This window comes from Nansenia antarctica (genome assembly GCF_963989245.1).
Source record: "Nansenia antarctica genome assembly, chromosome: 1".
Lineage (NCBI taxonomy): Eukaryota > Metazoa > Chordata > Actinopteri > Argentiniformes > Microstomatidae > Nansenia > Nansenia antarctica.
This window is the reverse complement of record NC_137674.1, coordinates 20120709-20140226: the sequence shown is the minus strand read 5'-3', so window position 1 is coordinate 20140226 and position 19518 is coordinate 20120709. Positions and strand designations below refer to the sequence as shown.

At 45.9% G+C, this 19518-nt stretch overlaps 1 protein-coding gene across 1 annotated transcript in view; it reads left to right on the top strand.

The window, feature by feature from the left end:
* The window catches only part of cfap46 (cilia and flagella associated protein 46), a gene marked incomplete at both ends in the record, with an annotated part of 96584 nt that overhangs the window by 14885 nt on the left and 62181 nt on the right, over positions 1-19518 (top strand). The window contains 11 exons of the mRNA XM_080537398.1: positions 2694-2823; positions 3052-3176; positions 4061-4194; positions 5001-5113; positions 5540-5752; positions 8045-8276; positions 9786-9935; positions 12512-12622; positions 17523-17704; positions 18347-18478; positions 19057-19222. Of these exons, the coding sequence (XP_080393524.1) occupies positions 2694-2823; positions 3052-3176; positions 4061-4194; positions 5001-5113; positions 5540-5752; positions 8045-8276; positions 9786-9935; positions 12512-12622; positions 17523-17704; positions 18347-18478; positions 19057-19222 (1688 nt within the window). The remainder of the gene's footprint in view (positions 1-2693; positions 2824-3051; positions 3177-4060; positions 4195-5000; positions 5114-5539; positions 5753-8044; positions 8277-9785; positions 9936-12511; positions 12623-17522; positions 17705-18346; positions 18479-19056; positions 19223-19518) is intronic.

Below are 19518 nucleotides of genomic sequence, written 5' to 3'. Positions count from 1 at the left end.
TTGGCTGTCTGTCAGTCACACCAAACTCCCATCACCTTGATGCACCATGGATCTATCACCCCAGGGCTTGGTAGATAGGACTGTTTGATCTCTCTCCCCTCTCGGCTCCCTGGTGCCCAGGATCAAATAAGCCCTGCCTAATGACCCAGGCAAGGGGTTGACTAGTCCCTGACAGGCCTCGTCTGATCAGAGCTACTTACACCAGACACAGATATATGGGGCAACTGCCTGAACTGCCTGCCTGAACTTCTGTTCCCTGGCGATACAGTATCTACCTCAAGAACAGAAGTGGAGACTGAGGAACACTATGGTGTTTGAACTTCAAAGCAAACTAAGTGACCTCTCAGAGCTACAGCAATCTGTGCAGAAGAAATTAATAAGTCATAGCAGGCAATGTTCCCTGCCATCCCTTATTTGCCCCCAGACTGTCATAGTCAGTAAGTAAGTAACGTTTATTTATATAGCACAATTTTACAACGACAAACAGCCGCCTAAAGCGCTTAACAGATAAAAAGAGAAAACACTGGTAAAAGAGAAAAACAAGATAAAATAAAGCATAAGTAATGGAGAGACGTGTGTGTGTGTGTGTGTGTGTGTGTAAGTGTGTGTGTGTGTGTGTGTGCGTGTGTGTGTGTGTGTGTGTGTGTGTGTGTGCGTGTGTGTGAGTGAGTGTGTGCGTGCTTGTGTGTGTGAGCAGAGGGGCCAACCTCCAGAGCACCAGCATTTTAAAAGGCTGCAGGCATAGACCCATTTTCATTATTTAAGCCCTAACACAAACAAACGCTAAGATGCCGTCACTGTTACCCAAGTCATCATCATCAAAATCTTAGCATCTACAATTGACACATTTTCAAGATGTTGTGCTAATCACACCCTGATTGTACCTAAGTGGCTGGTAAGGAAGTAGTAGATCTGGTGTCGACACATTTTGGTGGCACCAGCCTTGACTTAAATGTGTACACCTGTACCTATTTACAGTTCAATGAGCGCGCTTGGCGGACATCCTGAAGGAATCGCACCCTCACCATTTGTCAATTCCTTTGCGATTGTAATGTATCTCGCACCTTGTCCTTTGTTGGGAATGGAATGATACTTAAAGAGAACATGTACATTGAGTTACTGGGTTAGGCCCATTGCCAGGTCTCCTGTGTTGTCTGTGACACATGTTAACGCCTGGTTAAAACTTGTAAGGATCATGCATTCGTGGAATGAGCAACACAGCTAAACGTGTGGGTAGCGACCCAACATTTTTTCCCCAAATCCCCAGCAATATTCTTCTGTTGGTATTGCCACAAATGCATGATCCTTACAAGTTGTCCCTCGTTGTAAAGGTGACCAATCAGGCATTCCAACAATATCAAATACAATGCCAATTGGTATTATTAAAGGGGAGGACTAATCGAGCGAAATAACGTTTCCGAACTTTTTCTGAGGAGTTTATGTTGCTTTGAAACTGTTGGTTATTATGTTGATACTCTATTATCATTATTCCTGTGTGCATTAATGTGACGTTGTGCGGGCGAGAGAGGTTCTGTTAGTACAGCGTGACATAATCGTGACCAGGTTCTCTCATTTAATGTCTAATGTTCACATGCATGGTTAAACAAGACGGAGAGTGAGTCATCAGCTTCAGATATTGACCTGAGCATAAAGTAATTGCAGACGATTTATCTTAACTTGAGGGCATGGTGAAATAGCATTTTTGGTATTCTTAATTAATCTAGGATCCAATATGATGGATTGTCTGTCACACAGGGATTAGCAAAACATTGTCAATCATTATTAACCATGAAATGTATTTTGGAGTCAGATATTACGTGTTAACTTGTGTTAGTTGATCATGTGACCACATGTGTTGAGTTGGATTCATCATGTCCACTGTTAGAAGTCATTATTGGGAATAAATGTATGTCTTATGTTTTATCTTTTATTTCATATTCTTCAAATTTCTCCTATTGAATGTGTGCTCATTTTCATACTTGTTTGATAGGGTGTAATGCATTATTATGGTTTCATAAGTGCACTGAACAAAAATATAAATGCAACACTTGTTTTTGCTAACATTTTTAATGAGTTTTTCATTATGGACACAAAAGGCCTATTTCTCTCAAATTGTGTTCACAGCGTGCAATTGGCAGGAATGTCAAAAGTTCATTTCTCGCCAAAGGCGTTTCCGATAATTGGAATTGGAATTAGAAACAACTTTGGAGACGGCTTATGGTAGAGAAATTAACATTCAATTCACGGGCATTAGCTCTGGTGGACATTCCTGCCAATTGCACGCTCTCTCAAAACTTGCGACATCTGTGGCATTGTGCTGTGTGATAAAACTGCTAATTCTAGAGTGGCCTTCTTGACTGAGTTGAAATCAAAGACTGTCTAATCAGCATCTGGATATGCCACACCTGTCAGGTGGATGGATTATTTCAGCAAAGAAGAAGTGCTCACTAACACAGATTTAAACAAATCTGTGAACACAATTTGAGAGAAATTGGCCTTTTGTGTACATAGAAAAAGTGTCTTAGGTCTTTGATTTCAACTCCTGAAAAATCGGAGCAAAAACAAAAGTGTTGCGTTTCTATGTTGTGTTCAGTGTAGTTAGCTGACGATAACGGCTGTACAGAATAACAATGATGGAGGGAGGGCCATCACCATGTCCAATGCGTATTAAAAAACGATGCTTGTTGTCTCAGTCCCCACAGGCGCCAGTGGAACGGGTCCTGTGGCTCAGCTCTCTGCTAAGGCGCAGCACCACGCTGCATGTGTGCAGAAGGTAGAGGGACACCTGGCCAGACAGGGGGACGGCAACAACGACAGAGAGAGGTGGGAATTGTGTGCGCGTGCTGGGAATTATCAAAGGATGCCAAGGTTTTATGGGATTTTAAAGCCACGATCTATAAAAAATAAAAATAAAAATATATATATAACGTTTTAAACCATTTTACTTACAAGCTTGAAGGAAAGTTAGAGGGTATGACACATGCACAATTCTGTTGGCAATTCATGCTCCCAACCTATCAGTAATGGTGTGTTTTGTCTTTTCCTGTTCAGAGTGAGGTTGTGGGCAGCGCTAGCAAAGACAGCCAGGAAGCAGGAGGTGTGGGATGTGTGTCGCGCTGCCTGCCGCTTCTGCCTGCTGTATGATGACGGACGCTGGACAACACCCAAAACCCACTGTGAGGAACTTTGAATGAATGAATGAATCGTTTAATGACCACACGACCTAGGTCGGTGGAATTTGTTTTCGGTACAGGTGGAAAAGCTCAATACAGCAGTATCAAAAACATACACACATTACACATAACTATCACATGGACATGTACACACATAACCACAAGACAAGAACATAGTCAATATTTACAACTTATAAAGTGCAGTACATCTGGCAGGGTTAGTGCAGTGAGTCAGGTGTTGAGAGTCCTTATAGCAGAGGGGAAAACACTGTTTTTGAAACGGGATGTTTTGGTGGCCAGGGATCGGTAGCGCCGTCCAGAAGGCAACAGTTGTAACAGGTGGTGAGCAGGGTGGGAGGGCAAATGTATCCAACAAGAACGTTGTTACAGAAATGTCCAAAGAGGAACCAGTTGTACTGTAGCACTTTTGACATGTAACTTGCTTAAATCTGCTTAAAGATTCAGTCCATCCACAGCACTTAAATACTTAAACTGAAGTCATTACAGTGATATAAAATCATCTTACCTGGTTATTCAGGTGATTCAAATTAGTTATTTTTCATTGATAAATGGAAGGTAAGAAAATGTAATGGGAGGGTGAGGAGAGAGCTGTTAATGATCCGCAACTGCACTCTATCCTTTGTCCTCACCCCCCTCCTTATATGGCCAAGTGAAAATGGTCTTCAGTATATCATAATAAATTAGATGTAGATATATTTTAGTTTGACTTTGGGGTTAGGATTATGCATAAGATTAGGAGTGAGATTAAGGTTAGAGTGAGGGGTTAGTGAGAAGTGTTTCAAATCATACTGAGAGAAAATTTTCTACTTCCTGCTTAGCCAGCATGGCTAATTGTGACAACCACTTTGTACCGCCCGACCCTGCAGGTGAAAGCAAGGAAGACGAGAGCCCTGTGGAAGGTCTCCATGGTGATGGCCGTCTGTTGGCAGGGCGACTGGCCCAAAGCACGGAGAAGGACCTGCTTGGCCTCCTGGCTGAAGTCTGCTTTATCAATGCAGAGGTGAGCATCTCTGACCCCCCTGAATATGCACTAGGGTTAGGGTTAGGGGTGTGTGTGTGTGTGTGTGTGTGTGTGTGTGTGTGTGTGTGTGTGTGTGTGTGTGTGTGTGTGTGTCTGTGTCTGTGTCTGTGTCTGTGTCTGTGTCTGTGTCTGTGTCTGTGTCTGTGTCTGTGTCTGTCTGTGTCTGTGTGTGTGTGTGTGTGTGTGTGTGTGTGTGTGTGTGTGTAGGAATTGTCTAGACTAACATTCCAGAGATGCAAGTACAGACATTCACTCTTGCCAGACACAGCATTGCTTACTAGCAATGTTCACATTTTCCCTCGGCACACTGATTCAAAGGCCGACCTTCGGCACAGAGTCTTGATTTAGCCTTAAGAGATATGAACTTGACAGGTCTTTGAAGAAAAGGCAAGACATAACAATCTAGGGGAAAAGATGACTGTAACCAAATCTGAAATGCAGTCACGTTTGTGATATCCAGCTCTTTGCTCGAATAAAAGGAATGGGTTCCTTTTTGTTTTTGAGGGGTTGATTGTTCAAAAGGTACCCCTTAAATGTTCTCATTTTGCTGTCACCTCAGTTGCCAGCTACGGGATTCAAAAACATTGTTCTCATAGTTCACCAATCATTTTAGGTACCTTTGATCCACTCCCAGAGCTCCGATGACTGTGGCTGCCATTTTCACTCTTTGATATTGAGTTGGAAGGGAACTGTCTCCTTTGAGACAGTGTTACCAGGAGCGTAGAAGTCACCTTGGATATCCATCTGAGATGGTTACGGTACTTGTGCTTTCCTGTGCCTCTCAGGCCACCATACACAAGCTGCGCTCTGAGGGAGTCCAGCTCAACAGCCCGGCTGTCCCTCCTGAGGAGAGAGGTGTCCGCCTCACTGAGGACAACCCACACTGGGCCGTCTACAGGTGAGGAAGCAAATAATAATAATAATAATAATAATAATAATAATAATAATAATAATAATAATAATAACTTTATTTGTATAGCGCTTTTCCTGCAAACGTTGCAGCTCAAAGTGCTTTAATCATTATATAATCTTAATTTAATTATTTTGTAATTTAAAGGCAATATTAAAAGGATGGGTTTTTATAATCTTAATTTAATTATTTAGTCATTTAAAGGCAATATTAAAAAGATGGGTTTTTAGTCTTGACTTGAACATATTTGTTGAGGTTGCATCCCTAATGTAAACTGGCAGTGCAATTAAACTAGGGCTGTCAATGTTAACGTGTTAACGACCGTGGTTCATTTGGAAACCCCCCCCAAAAAATGAATTAATCATATTACCATAAATCATTACAAAACAACTATTGTGCTACCTCCTCTTACAGAGATTGGATTCAGGAATTGTCTGCTCACGCCACCTCCAACTTCCTGCGGGCAGCTGAGCTGGGAGCGGAGATCGGGGAGGCCTGGCTGGCGGCCAACGCAGCGGTGTACATCTGGAACTACAACAGCCACCTTCTCACCTCCGGGGGGCAGCAGCGCCTACTGCCCACCTTCCACAGGCTGGTGGAGCTGCTGAGGCAGACGGGACACGCAGGGTGGGTGTGAGCAGCTGGCAATCACTACAGGGTGATACACACACAACACACTCACACACAAATTACGCAACCAGGTGACCAGTCACCTGTCTGGCGGGAACGCTGCAAAACCATGCCGTGTTGGGTCCTTGAATTTGAGGGAATTGAGTCTTGAAAGTACTTGAAAGGTGCTTGAATTTGATGTTTCAAAAGGTGTGGGAACCCTGTCCAAGTAATGTAATTATCAAAGAGTGCAAAGAATTGTTGAGTTTGTGCTGACTTAGTGCAAGAATGGTCAAATATAATTAATCTAATGAGGCTTTAATAATACTGTATACTTATACATTATTACAAGGCAAATAGGAAGATGTTACATTCTACCCTTAATGATAAATGAGAGAGAGAGAGAGAGAGAGAGAGAGAGAGAGAGAGAGAGAGAAAGAGAGAGAGAGAGAGAGACAGAGACAGAATGCTACTCACAGCTTATGACGAGAACGAAAAAACAGGACAAAGAAAAGAGGACCTCTGCTTTTATATCACTCTGCTACCACAGTGTTTAAATTAGGAGCTGTTGGCAAGGAGATCCAACCAGAGTTCATCTTATCACTATATTCTATACTGATGACGCCACAGCTCAGACACCTCTCAAGACATCCCACAGAGCTCACAGCCGTTTGTCTCCTCAGGGGAAGGGGCTCTCAATGTAGGAGGGCAGAGTAGCTCCCCTTCATGTTCTGTGGATGGACAGAGCCAAACGGTGAGAAGGAAGTACGCATTTCATTGGCGGAAGTTTCCATACAAGTACGCCACCCTGCTTTTCTTGTGTCTCCCGCCAGTGGCCACCTCTGTGAGCGCCTCCTGTAGTATGAGATGTGACATGCAGAGTGTAGCGCCTCCTGTAGTATGAGATGTGACATGCAGAGTGTAGCCTCCTGTAGTATGAGATGTGACATGCAGAGTGTAATGCCTCCTGTAGTATGAGATGTGACATGCAGAGTGTAGCGCCTCCTGTAGTATGAGATGTGACATGCAGAGTGTAGCGCCTCCTGTAGTATGAGATGTGACATGCAGAGTGTAATGCCTCCTGTAGTATGAGATGTGACATGCAGAGTGTAGCGCCTCCTGTAGTATGAGATGTGACATGCAGAGTGTAGCGCCTCCTGTGGTATGAGATGTGACATGCAGAGTGTAGCTCCTCCTGTAGTATGAGATGTGACATGCAGAGTGTAGCTCCTCCTGTAGTATGAGATGTGACATGCAGAGTGTAATGCCTCCTGTAGTATGAGATGTGACATGCAGAGTGTAGCTCCTCCTGTAGTATGAGATGTGACATGCAGAGTGTAGCTCCTCCTGTAGTATGAGATGTGACATGCAGAGTGTAGCGCCTCCTGTAGTATGAGATGTGACATGCAGAGTGGAGCTCCTCCTGTAGTATGAGATGTGACATGCAGAGTGTAGCACCTCCTGTAGTATGAGATGTGACATGCAGAGTGGAGCTCCTCCTGTAGTATGAGATGTGACATGCAGAGTGTAGCGCCTCCTGTAGTATGAGATGTGACATGCAGAGTGTAGCGCCTCCTGTAGTATGAGATGTGACATGCAGAGTGTAACGCCTCCTGTAGTATGAGATGTGACATGCAGAGTGTAGCTCCTCCTGTAGTATGAGATGTGACATGCAGAGTGTAGCGCCTCCTGTAGTATGAGATGTGACATGCAGAGTGTAGCTCCTCCTGTAGTATGAGATGTGACATGCAGAGTGTAGCGCCTCCTGTAGTATGAGATGTGACATGCAGAGTGTAGCCTCCTGTAGTATGAGATGTGACATGCAGAGTGTAATGCCTCCTGTAGTATGAGATGTGACATGCAGAGTGTAGCGCCTTCTAGGCCACTACTTGGGGGTAGTGGTGGTCTAGTGGATAGTTGGACTTGGGATCGGAAGGTTGTGAGTTCAAATCCCGCCTGAAGCCACACCACTACTAGTGTGCCCTTGGGTAAGGCACTTAGCCCTCAGTTACTCCAGGGGGAATGTCCCTGTAATTTGTAATTGTAAGTCGCTTTGGATAAAAGCGTCTGCTAAATGGCAAAATTATTATTAAATTAAAATTAAAATTAGGGGCCTACCGTCGTCTTACCTGACGTATCATCATTCTAGCACAACGCCGCTTCGCTTGATTGACATCAGTGTGGATGGATGAGGGTCCTACTATTTTCTGTCTTCCCCTACCTACCTCACACACACACACACACACTCCAGTCGGAGGCTGGGGCTATTTCATTAGCTGGGTCCAGTTTGCAATCTTGTTGTGCTTTCAGAGAGCCGGTGCTATTGGTGCTGCTGTGTGAGGCCGTGGCCCAGGGCCTGATCCAGCCCTGGTGTGAGATGGCCACCAAGGCCAGCCAGGAGAGGCTGGACAGCGGTGCCAGGGGAGCTCCACCTGGAGAGAAGCCCAAGAGAGGAGCTGGGAAGGGAATAGAGAGGACAGGCAGCATCCAGGTCCTTCCCCTGGACCCGGCGGCCCTCCCGGATGTACGGAAGGCTCTGGAGGTGGGTGTGTGTTGGTGGGCTGGGGGTTGGTGGTCAGATATTGATTGAAACTGTGGGGAGCACAGGCAATTTGACTGAGTTGATTTAGTTTGTCGGCAGCCCTACCGTGGTGTATTTGATTCAGGGTTCCCACGGGTCCTTGAAATCCTTGAAAGTTTGTGAATTTGAGAGAAAAAAAATCAAGGTCTTAAAAGTTTTTGAAAATAGACATAGGTCATTGAAAGTGCTTGAATTCCCCTCTCTCTCTCTCTAAAAAAAAATATATATTCAAAAATGTTTTACTTCGCTCGTCAACTAGTAAATAAGTCTCTGTATTGCTTAACTTTACACATATATTGTTTTGCTAGTGCTGTGGTAGAGAAGGCAAGAGTCTTTTTAATCTTTTTAATTGTTGTCTGTGACCGGATAGTTCCTATTATATACATTCTCATCTAGATCTGTCTTAAACTATGCCATGTTGGGTCCTTGAATTTGAGGGAATTGAGTCTTGAAAGTCCTTGAAAGGTGCTTGAATTTGATATTTCAGAAGGTGTGGGAACCCTGGTGATTGGTAGCGGAGCTGTCAAGAGTCTTCCTCCGAAGGGGATCCATTTGTTTTCTGTTAACACTAGAACAGCCGTGCCCATTGTACCTACTATAAGAGCCTTTACAATGGGAAGCTGCTACTTACACACAAAGCCCACTAGTTGTCCGTCTTGTAAATTAGCCTGCCTCCTACACAGAAAAACTGCAAAATAGTTGTATACTAGCTTATCCTGAAATTTGATCGAGTGCCAAGGTATAATTGTTTTTTTACTCACTTGGTGAAATGCCCCCCACCCATGGCTGTTCTATTGTTAAAACAGAACACGCACACACACACACACACACACACACACACACACACACACACACAGGCACACACTCCAGAAAGTCTTATATCTTCTCTGTTCTCTCCGCTGCATTTGTGTCCAATTAAATGCAATTTCCAATCTCCACCCTGTTTTAAAGGGTCCGCCGTGTACATCAGCACAAAGTCTGGATGAAAGGCGATGTATCAGTGAATTATTAACTAAGTGTCTACTTAATGGTTCTCTTTTAGGACACAAGATAAAACACACTGTTCTCCTTTCCTTAATTCTGTGTAAAACTAAGATAGCTCATTTCAACCAACTCAGATAAGGCTCTGACTGTTCTTGAGATGCTGTTATAGTCTGCAACTCTGAGCTGGAAACCCTCAGGCCATGGACTCCAGTGCACAGGGTTTTGTTTCAGTCGGTTCACTTGATTTGCTGATGCTTCAGAGGCTCAAAGGGCTGGCTAAGAATAAATAAAAAAGCTGGACGGATGTTTGCTACGGTCCGTCGTTAAGTCTAAAAGCGTGCATGCCCCGTGGCTTAGATTGTCTTTACAAAACCTTATGTTTGTGGGTGTATGTTGATTTGAGAGCCATAGATAGATTTTGCCATGCTGAGTTTGTATTGTAATGCCTCTAATATGCTAACTGTTTTATCTCTTTGTTGAATATAGCTGTGTGATTATGCGCTCCACCAGTCTAATGGAAACACTCCAGGAGACAGTGTCCCCGTCGCGGCGAGGAGACGAGTCATCGCCACATGGTTGTGGACCAAGAGGCTGCTGCAGCAGCAGGTCGGGCAGAAGCTGGACATTGATGATGAGGTAACATGCCAGCTCAGTCCAATTAGTCACTCTGATGAGCTGCTTATGAATACAAACAAGGGGCTTGTTTCTAACGGGGCAATCTGACAAATCGCTGCCATTCTCTTTGGTAAACAGCTTAGGGATGGGGCTGGAGAAATGTATTCACTCTTAGACTGATAGACTGAGGTGTGGATGCAAGGACTGACCATCCATGAGATGAAAATGATAGTTTTAATAATTGCTCAGTTACATTATTTACAAACCATGGAGTCAAACTAGCTTATATGGACGTCCGGTTTGGAATTCCAGTGTCTGGACCAGCTGTGACTCAGGAGGTGGAGTCGGCGTCTAATGAACGCAAGGTCGGCACCTCGGCGGGTCAAACTCTGGCTGACCACGTGTCGAGGTGTCCTTGAGCAAGGCACTGAACCCCTAATTGCTCCAGGGTCGCCGTCTATGGCAGACCCCTTGCCTAGAGCATAAAATACCAAATACCAACAATTTACTGATAAGTTGATTGCATGGCAATAAATAAACTAAACTATTATTATTATTAATAATAATAATAATAATAATAATAATAATAATAATAATAATATTATTGTCAAACAGGTGAAAATAATGCAAGATAAAGTGGACCAGCTTGAGAACCATAGTTGCAGAAGCAACATCTTTCAGATCTTCTAAATGGATCATTGGTCCACCTAGAGATTGGATCATCATGAACCCTTTCAGCAATGTATCAAGACTGAGATTACAACGTTTTTAGAATTTAATTCCAGCGAAGGGACCAGCCCAAAGCTATTATGGGAGAGTGCAACATACTGCTTTAGGGGTCAAATTAAGTTAGGAGGGAGGTCAAGCTTGCCCTTTTAGAAGCCAAACATAAAGAATGTAAAGGTGAAGCTGTATTATTTCAGCTGACAGCAGCAAAGGACAAGTTTAACACTACTTACCTGTGAGTCTGAAGGTTCTATTAGATTTGCTAGAAATAAGTATTATACTCATACTTAGTAAACTCATTGCTTTACAACTGAAAAGAAGTGCAGCTATTAGAAATGTTCAAGGCCTAGTTACATCTTGCCCCAACAAAGTGAACAGCACATTTGCAGAATACTATAAAACTCTTTATCAGAAATCTAAAGTTTAAAGAGTTTGGTCTTCCCCAGAAATCTTTCTTGAACGATTGAACTTACCTGAGTTATAACAATTAAAAAGTTAAAAACAAATTAGTCTGTTAAAAACCGAGCCTAAATGGTCAACATTTTGAAGTTAAAAGCTAAACAAAAGAACTGCAATACAATAACAATTTAAAAGTCCAATCAATCAATAAATGCTGCCTCTCCACTGTTGGTGCTCAGTCTTGGTTTGACCCTGTCTGGCATTTGAGAGGCTTCCGTTAAAGAGAACCTTCTGTGTTCTGTTAGTCAGGTAGCGTTCCATCCATGCTGAGGCAGATGGAGTAAAGCCATAACACTTAAGTTTCCTTAATAGTAAATGATGATCCATGACATCAAAGGCAGCACTGAAGTCTAATAGAACAATCCTACAATAGTACAAATCCCTACAAATCCTACTCCTACAATAATCTGTTGCTCAATATCTTTTAGCCAATCATCTGTCATTTGAGTGAGTGCTGTGCAGGTTGTGTGCCCTTCCCTAAAGGAGTGCTGGTAGTTGCTTCTTAAGTCACAGAAGGACATTTTTCAACTTCCCCAAGATCACATGATAAACAGTCTACACTCCGTTACGCCAAATATTTTATTCCTTCAACCATTCGGCTGCTAAATGAGCAGACCCAGCAGGGAAAGAGGGGGTCCTACCATCTCCTATGCACTTTTGACTTGTTTATGTACTTTATGCACTTCTTTTTTGCATCCTTGAATCTGTTCTTAAACTTGAATTGTAAACGTATGCACTTTTGATGTATTTATTGAACTGTTCTTAAGCTTGAACTGTCGGACTGTCACTTGTGAACCGTGGACTGGGTGCTGAGCTCCAGTGATGAATGATTTTGTTGTGTGATTGTGCATTGTGTTTGTGGCCATGAACTGCCCTTCAGGGATAAAAAGTATTCTGTATCTGTATCTGTATCTATACATTCTAATAGGATTTTCAGTTTCATTTTCAGTTTCAAGGGCCAAGGGAAGAGTGCCTGATCGTAGCTGTGCGCAAACATGCTTTTCTCTATATTTACTTATTCACATGAAAAAATCAGGTGTAGTGCTGAGGCACAAACATGTATATTTCAAGCCTGCAAACTGCGACACTTTAAATAAATGTGGAATAATACTATTGTGCAATATGACAACCCTAGTCGTCTGTCTGTACAGTATAGTACAGTGGATAGTGTACATAGCCTTTATTTATGTAAACCAGCTCCTTCCCTTCTTGTGATTTTTTTTTTCTAAAAGTTTTTTTTTTTTTTTTTTTTTTTCCTTTCCTAACACCAGGGGAGCCACCCCTCCTTAATTTCGTTGTTTGGTACCTGTACTGTAGCAATGACAATAAAGTCCATTCTTCTTCTTCATTCTTCTTCTTCATTCTTCATTCTTCATTCTTCATTCTTCATTCTTCTTCATTTGTCTCTCCAGTGTAAGAATGAGTCAGTGTCGGCCATGACGCGTGTTCTCGTCGGGGTTGAGATGCTCCGGTGCAACAGTGACCCTGGGCAGATGGAGTTCTCTGTCCCCGCTCTTTCTACCGTAAGTCAGAGGGCCGTCGCTTCCTGTTTTGTCGGCCAGGCGGCGGCAGATGTCTCAGGAACACACGAGCCCTCAGAGCCGTGACTGTCTGGCATCTGTCCATGTCTGGCGTCTGTCTCCATGTCTGGCGTCTGTCTCCATGTCTTTGAAGTATCTAAGCACTAACCAGGATCCTTGGGATGGCCCTACTCTGACGTCACCCCATTGAAGTTGAGCTTTATAACAGTTAACACTAGAGCAGCCATGTGAGGAAAGAAAAAATGTATATCTTTGCACTCGAGCAAATTTCAGGAACCTCCTTTCATGGCTTTTCCTAGATATGTGCGTTCTACCACCCAGTATCCTTACATTTTCAAAATCACATCAGGATAAGCTAGTGTGAAGCTATTTAGCAGTTTTTTTTTCTGTGTTGGAAGCAGGCAAGCAGCAGCAGGCAATTGACAAGCAGCCAACTAGTGGTCGTTGTGTGTAAGTAGCAGCTTGAGCATTGTAAAGAGGCCGAGGCGGCTCTTTTAGTAGGTAAAAAAGGCACGTCTGTTCTAGATCTGTTATGTAGGACTAGATGTTGATATCCCTCGATACATACATACTTAAGGCACCGATAAGACTCTGTGGTGTTCAAATGAGCGATGGCATCCTTTGGGTTGTCAAGTGGGCGCCCTCCTTCATGAATGTTTCGCTGATAAGCCCACGACACCTCCAGAGGGTTCAGCAGTGAATCCCAGCGTCCCAGGTTCACTCCCTAGATGCGATCAGCTCATTTGAACGCCCGGGTCGAGTCCTTTCTCTTCATCCACAGCCACTGGCTCCCCTTTTCAGCAGCCCTGGAGAGGTCCTTGATTGCGTGCCGGTGGGTCTTCCCTCGCACTCCCATCTCCCTGAGTAGCCTGGATGTTGAGGTGGCTACGAACCCTCTGCAGCCTACTTCCACTGGGCGTACCTTCGCTGTCCAGCCTTGTTGTTGGGCATCTGCTGCAAGTTCAGTGTACCTCAGCCTCTTCCGCTCGTAGGCCTCCTCCACTGCACCCTCCCAGGGCACAGTGAGCTCGATGATGTAAACGAGCTTGAGCGAGGCTGACCACAGCACAAGGTCTGGTCGCAGGTTGGTGGCTGCGATCTCAGCTGGGAAGCAGAGTTTTTTGTCCAAGTCTGCCAGCAGCTTCCAGTCCCGTGCTCTGCCCAGCTGCCCAGTGTCTGGTCTTATGGTGGTGAGGCAGGCTTGACCCTCGCCCTCCCGAACAAATGGTGCTGGCTGCCACCGGGATGATGGGGGAGGAAGGGCGTTCACACTTGTCCGTTGACTTTCCAGCACTGCTGCAAGACACCTTAGCACCTGGTCGTGCCGCCAGGTGTAACGGCCTTGGGTGAGGCTGGTCTTGCATCCCACTAAGATGTGCTTCAGTGTTGCTGGACTTTGACATAGAGGGCACGTGGGGTCTTCGCCATACCACTGGCTTAGGTTTACAGGAGAAGGCAGGACATCGTAGGCAGCCCTGATGGTGAAGCTCGCTCTGAATGCCTCCATCTCCCACAGATCTTTCCAGGAGATCTTCCTCTTTTCCACTCCTTCCCATGCCATCCACTGCCCTTGCTTTGCCTGCGCCACAGCTTGTGCGCGCCTTCCTGCTTCCTCTTCCCGACGTACCTCCTGGACCACCAGCTTGCGTCTCTGAGATGGATTGGCCTTGCTCCAGGCCGGTGTACTAATCCCGAGGCCAAGACCACTCCTCCCCTCCTGCACTCGGCCCACAATGTCCCTGTGTCTGAGTGCTGCCTTTGCCTGCTCAGTTGCAGCCAATGGGGTCCACTTCCTCCCAGTGGCCAGGATGGGGGCAGCTTGGGCTACAAATGGATCATTCGAATCCAGAAGCATCATCTCCAGTCTGACTTTGGCACACTTGTACTCCTCTGTCAGACTGGAAATGGGCAGGTGTAACATCCCTTTGCCGTAGAGCCCAATGCTGCTGAGGCACCTGGGAAGGCCAAGCCACTTCCTTGCATATGAGTTGACCAGTCTCTCCAGCTTTTCCACCTTTGAGAGAGGAACTTCATAGAGGGTTAGTGGCCACAGGAGACGTGGAAGTAGTCCATACTGCATGCACCAGAGCTTCAGCTTGCCAGGAAGCAGGGTTCTGTCGATGTTCTCCAGGCCGCTGGCTACCTCCTTCCTGAGCTGCTCTACTTGCTCTTTATCTTTGAGGGAGGCATCATACCAACGACCTAGGCTCTTCACAGGCTTCTCGGAGACCGTTGGAATGGGTTCTTTGCCAATGTGGAAGCGGTGGTCTGACAGCTTCCCCTTGACAATGGAGATGCTTCTGGACTTGCTCGGCTTGATCTTCATGCGAGCCAACTGAATGTTTTCCTGGAGCTTTCTTAGTAGCCGTACTGTGCAAGCCTTGGTCGTGGTGAGTGTTGTGAGGTCATCCATGTAGGCTCTGATCGGCGGCAACCTCAGCCCAGGTCTTATTCGCTGTCCGCCAACCACCCATCGAGAGGCCCGAATAATGACCTCCATGGCCATGGTGAAGGCCAGCGGGGAGATGGTGCAGCCGGCCATGATTCCCACTTCCAGATGTTGCCATGCTGTGGTGTACTCTGCTGTGGTCACGCAGAGCTGGACGTCCTGGAAGTAGGCCTTGACAAGGGTTGTGAGAGCTGGTGGGATCCTGAAGTAGTCGAAGGCTGTCCACAGGAGGTTGTGAGGGACTGAGCCAAAGGCATTCGCAAGATCCAGGAACACCACGTGGAGGTCCGTTCCCTCCTTCTTGGCGACCTGGATCTGATGCCAGATGACACTAGCATGTTCGACACACCCTGAGAAGCCTGAGATGCCTGCTTTCTGGATTGACGTGTCAATCAGGTTGTTTCTTTGCAGGTATCCTGCCAGCCTATGAGCGACCACGCTGAAGAAGATTTTTCCCTCGACATTTAGAAGGCTGATCTGCCGGAACTGTCCGATTTCTGTTGAGTCCTTTTCCTTGGGGATAAGGATCCCTCCGGCTCTCCGCCAGGACGTTGGTATCGCCTTCTTTTGCCACACAACTTTCATCAGCTTCCAGAGGAATCTCAGGACATCTGGTGCGTTTTTGTAGAGCCTGTATGGAACTCCGTTGGGACCTGGAGCTGACGCGGCCCTTGCTCTACGCACAGTGTTGTCTACTTCACTCCACCTGGGTGGACTGATATCTAGTTCGTGCTCTGGTGGATTGACTGGTGGCATGTCAGGTGGGAGCGTGACCTCTTCCTGGTGTCGGTCATCTGTGCAGCCCTTTTTCAGATGTTCTTCCAGGTGGGCCTTTGCCACAGAGAGACTTCCGCTCTTCTCCTTTGTGAAGAGAGTCTTCACAAATTTGAAAGGATCTTTGTAGAAGCGTGATCTTGTTTGCTCCTTCCTTCTGCGCCTCTTCAGGAGGTTTTCAGCTCTCCTCAGTGTTGCAAGCCTGCTCTTAATCTCTTCCTGCAGCAGGTTTATTCCCTCCTTCTCCTCCTCTGTGGCCTTCCTCCATTGCTTCTTCAGCTGCCTCCTCTCCTTGACTAGTCGGTCTATTTCTGTCTGCCTTCTGGACTTGGTGGGAATTGACTGAGTAGATCGTTTGCCTTCGACCACTCCGAACTGTTCCACTCCATAGGCATAGATGAGGTTGCCCATTCTCTCCAACTTCTTCATGGTGGTGCCTCTGATCCCTTCTAGGATGTTGCAGAGATCAGTGTTGACCTCCTTCCACAGCGTCTTGTTGCAGGACTTTGGCCACTTGACTAATGGCCTTCGCCCCTGGATCTTCTTCTCTGCTGGTGGTCGTGATGTGTTGGATTCAGGTTGCTCTCCTGTGCCTTGTTCTTCCTCCTCTGGGACAGGGGTGTTGATGTCCTGCAGACTGTGGTGTGTGTCCTGCTGCTGAACTTCAGTCGACTGACTCGGCCTGCTTCTCAAAAAGTAGCTGTCGATGCGACTTCCCTGTTGACCCTTCTTTAGGCACCCTTTCTTGCCCTGGTGTATCTTCAGGCCATGGGTGGAAGTAACCTTTGTCCAACCACATACGCAGTTCTGGAGCGTGTGTCCTGCTGTAGCTGTCGGCGCCTCAGGTATGCTGTTCATCAATCTCGTAGTCTGTTCCGTTCCTGTGTTCGTTACCGGGTAGTCTGCCGATGAGCCATCTTCCGCCCCCGCTCTCGCAGGCTCAGGGGGTATTTTCTTCTTAGAATTTTTCGTAGCCAAGTTTGGGTGGGACCCATACACTGTTCGTGCTGGATCCCGCCGCCACGGGTAGCTAGCCCATGGCGGCCCCGTTGGGGTCTATTCCCTCCTGTCAGCTGTCTTTCCATGCTGTCGCAAGGTCTTTCCCTTGTTGCCAGCTGCACTTTCACAGCAGTCACTGGTTCACCAGATGATCAGATCTGTTATGTAGGACTAGATGTTGATATCCCTCGATACATACATACTTAAGGCACCGATAAGACTCTGTGGTGTTCAAATGAGCGATGGCATCCTTTGGGTTGTCAAGTGGGCGCCCTCCTTCATGAATGTTTCGCTGATAAGCCCACGACACCTCCAGAGGGTTCAGCAGTGAATCCCAGCAGTGTTAAGCAGTGTTAAGGTTAGGATGAGGGTTAGTGTTAAGGTTAGGATGAGGGTTAGTGTTAAGGTTAGGATGAGGGTTATTGTTAAGGTTAGGATGAGGGTTAGTGTTGAGATTAGGATGAGGGTTAGTGTTAAGGTTAGGATGAGGGTTAGTGTTAAGGTTAGGGTTAGAGGATAGAGTACACCATTGTGCTTTACTTGTTATGATGCCCTGGAACGTTTTAGTCCTGCTTTACATTAGCGACACGGGGGAGCAGGCGTTGGATGGGTCCAGAGGTAAGTCATTCACGGCTGGCTTGGCTCCCTGCTCTCTTCCAGCTGGTCCGCATGGCGTCAGACTGCAGATGGAGCGACCCGGTGGTGGAGCTACACGTCTGGACCCACCTGGCCTGCTTCTCCCAGCAGGCCCAGGATCACAACCTAGTCATGACCTGCACCCACAATGCACTGCAGCTGGAAGGCCCCGCTAGCCAGAGGTTGAAGGTCACGGCCTACGCTCTGTAAGTGTCCCTTACTGCGGTGAATCAAAACTGCCAGTTAAAAGCTGGAACGTTTGGTCCCACCTGCAGTTTTGGGTGATCTTTGTGGATAGTGCTGCTGGAAATATGGTGTCAATAGATGGATGTGAGGTGTGATTACAGAGGAAGATGAAGTGCCAGTGACACCTAGTGTTTTGGAGAAAACATGACAACATAGAATGACATGGATCATTTTTTTTATTTACCTGTCCTGCACCAACTTTGTAGTGTGTTTAGCATATTGTGAGCTTAGAATTATCAGGTTCTATCTCCGTTTAGGGTAGTTCAGAGATATTGAGCGTCAACGTTTTTACATTCCATTATGTTTTGTGAGATGGAACCTTAGTATTTTATGAATTACTAACTAAAAGAACGTCAACAAATTTAAAAATAACACCACACAGGCATTAATAAACACCTAATGGATCAGATGATGTAAAAAACTCAATTTCGACCAAAAATTGAGACAGAACCTTATAATTCTAACGTCATGATATGTTGACATCAGATTAGTCTTGCTTATGTTTCTGTCTAAATGTGGAATGAAGGTGTGTCACTGTCATCCTGTGGAAGTCATGTTTTGGATTGCCGTCTTGTTGACTGATTTTTCTTCATCCTTCCAAGGTACAGCCCCTCAGCGGTGCAGGAGATGTTAAGCAGCGTAGCGTGTTTAAGGGGACTGAGCATGGTCCACAAGTCGAGTGGTCACCCTCACAGCTACAGAGAAGCCCTGAACATGCTCCAGTCCAGTGTGAGGTTGGTTGGCTTTCTGGAACTTTTCTTTCTCCACCTCAGGTATCGTTCTCTTCACCTCTAATCCTTTTATGTCTGCACGTCAATCCTTGTCATGCTTAATGCTACCGGAGGAGTCACTACTACTAATCAGGGCTTCCACGGGTCCTTGAAAGTTTGTGAATTTGAGAAAAAAAGTCTTACACATTTTTGAAAATAGACATGGGTCGGCTTCCGGTTGAGACACGGACAAGATGGCAGCATAAAGAAGGCTCTCCTGTTCAAATACAGTTTGAAAGTCCCTCAATCTTAGAATTTCAGCAACTACAGCTACAGTTACCAAACGAAAAAAGTCATAGCAACTCTCCTAATGCTAGCAATGACCACGAGGGCGATTCAATGCCCCCGGAAAATACAGTAGTATAATTGTTGTCTGTGACCGGATAGTTCATATTATATAAATTCTCATCTAGATCTGTCTCAAATGTCGTGTTCGGTCCTTGAATTTGAGGGAATTGAGTCTTGAAAGTCCTTGAAAGGTGCTTGAATTTGATGTTTCAGAAGGTGTGGGAACCCTGACTAATGCTTGATCTCCTCTACAGTTATGCAGCGTGTGCTGGGGACCCTGTCTTATGTATGGCTGCAGCACGGCACTACTGGAACAGCTGTCTGCCGCTGACAGAGACCCCGCTGGAGAGACAGCACCTCAGAGAACCCCTAGAGAGGATCCTGAGGGCCTGCGCCCAAACCTGTACCAAACCCCCAACTGTAAGACCCCTCTCAGCACTGCCCACTCTGCATGTTTATGTTCTGTAAGACCCCTCTCAGCACTGCCCACTCTGCATGGTTATGTTCTGTTAGACCCCTCTTAGCACTGCCCACTCTGCATGGTTATGTTCTGTTAGACCCCTCTCAGCACTGCCCACTCTGCATGGTTATGTTCTGTTAGACCCCTCTTAGCACTGCCCACTCTGCATGGTTATGTTCTGTTAGACCCCTCTCAGCACTGCCCACTCTGCATGGTTATGTTCTGTTAGACCCCTCTTAGCACTGCCCACTCTGCA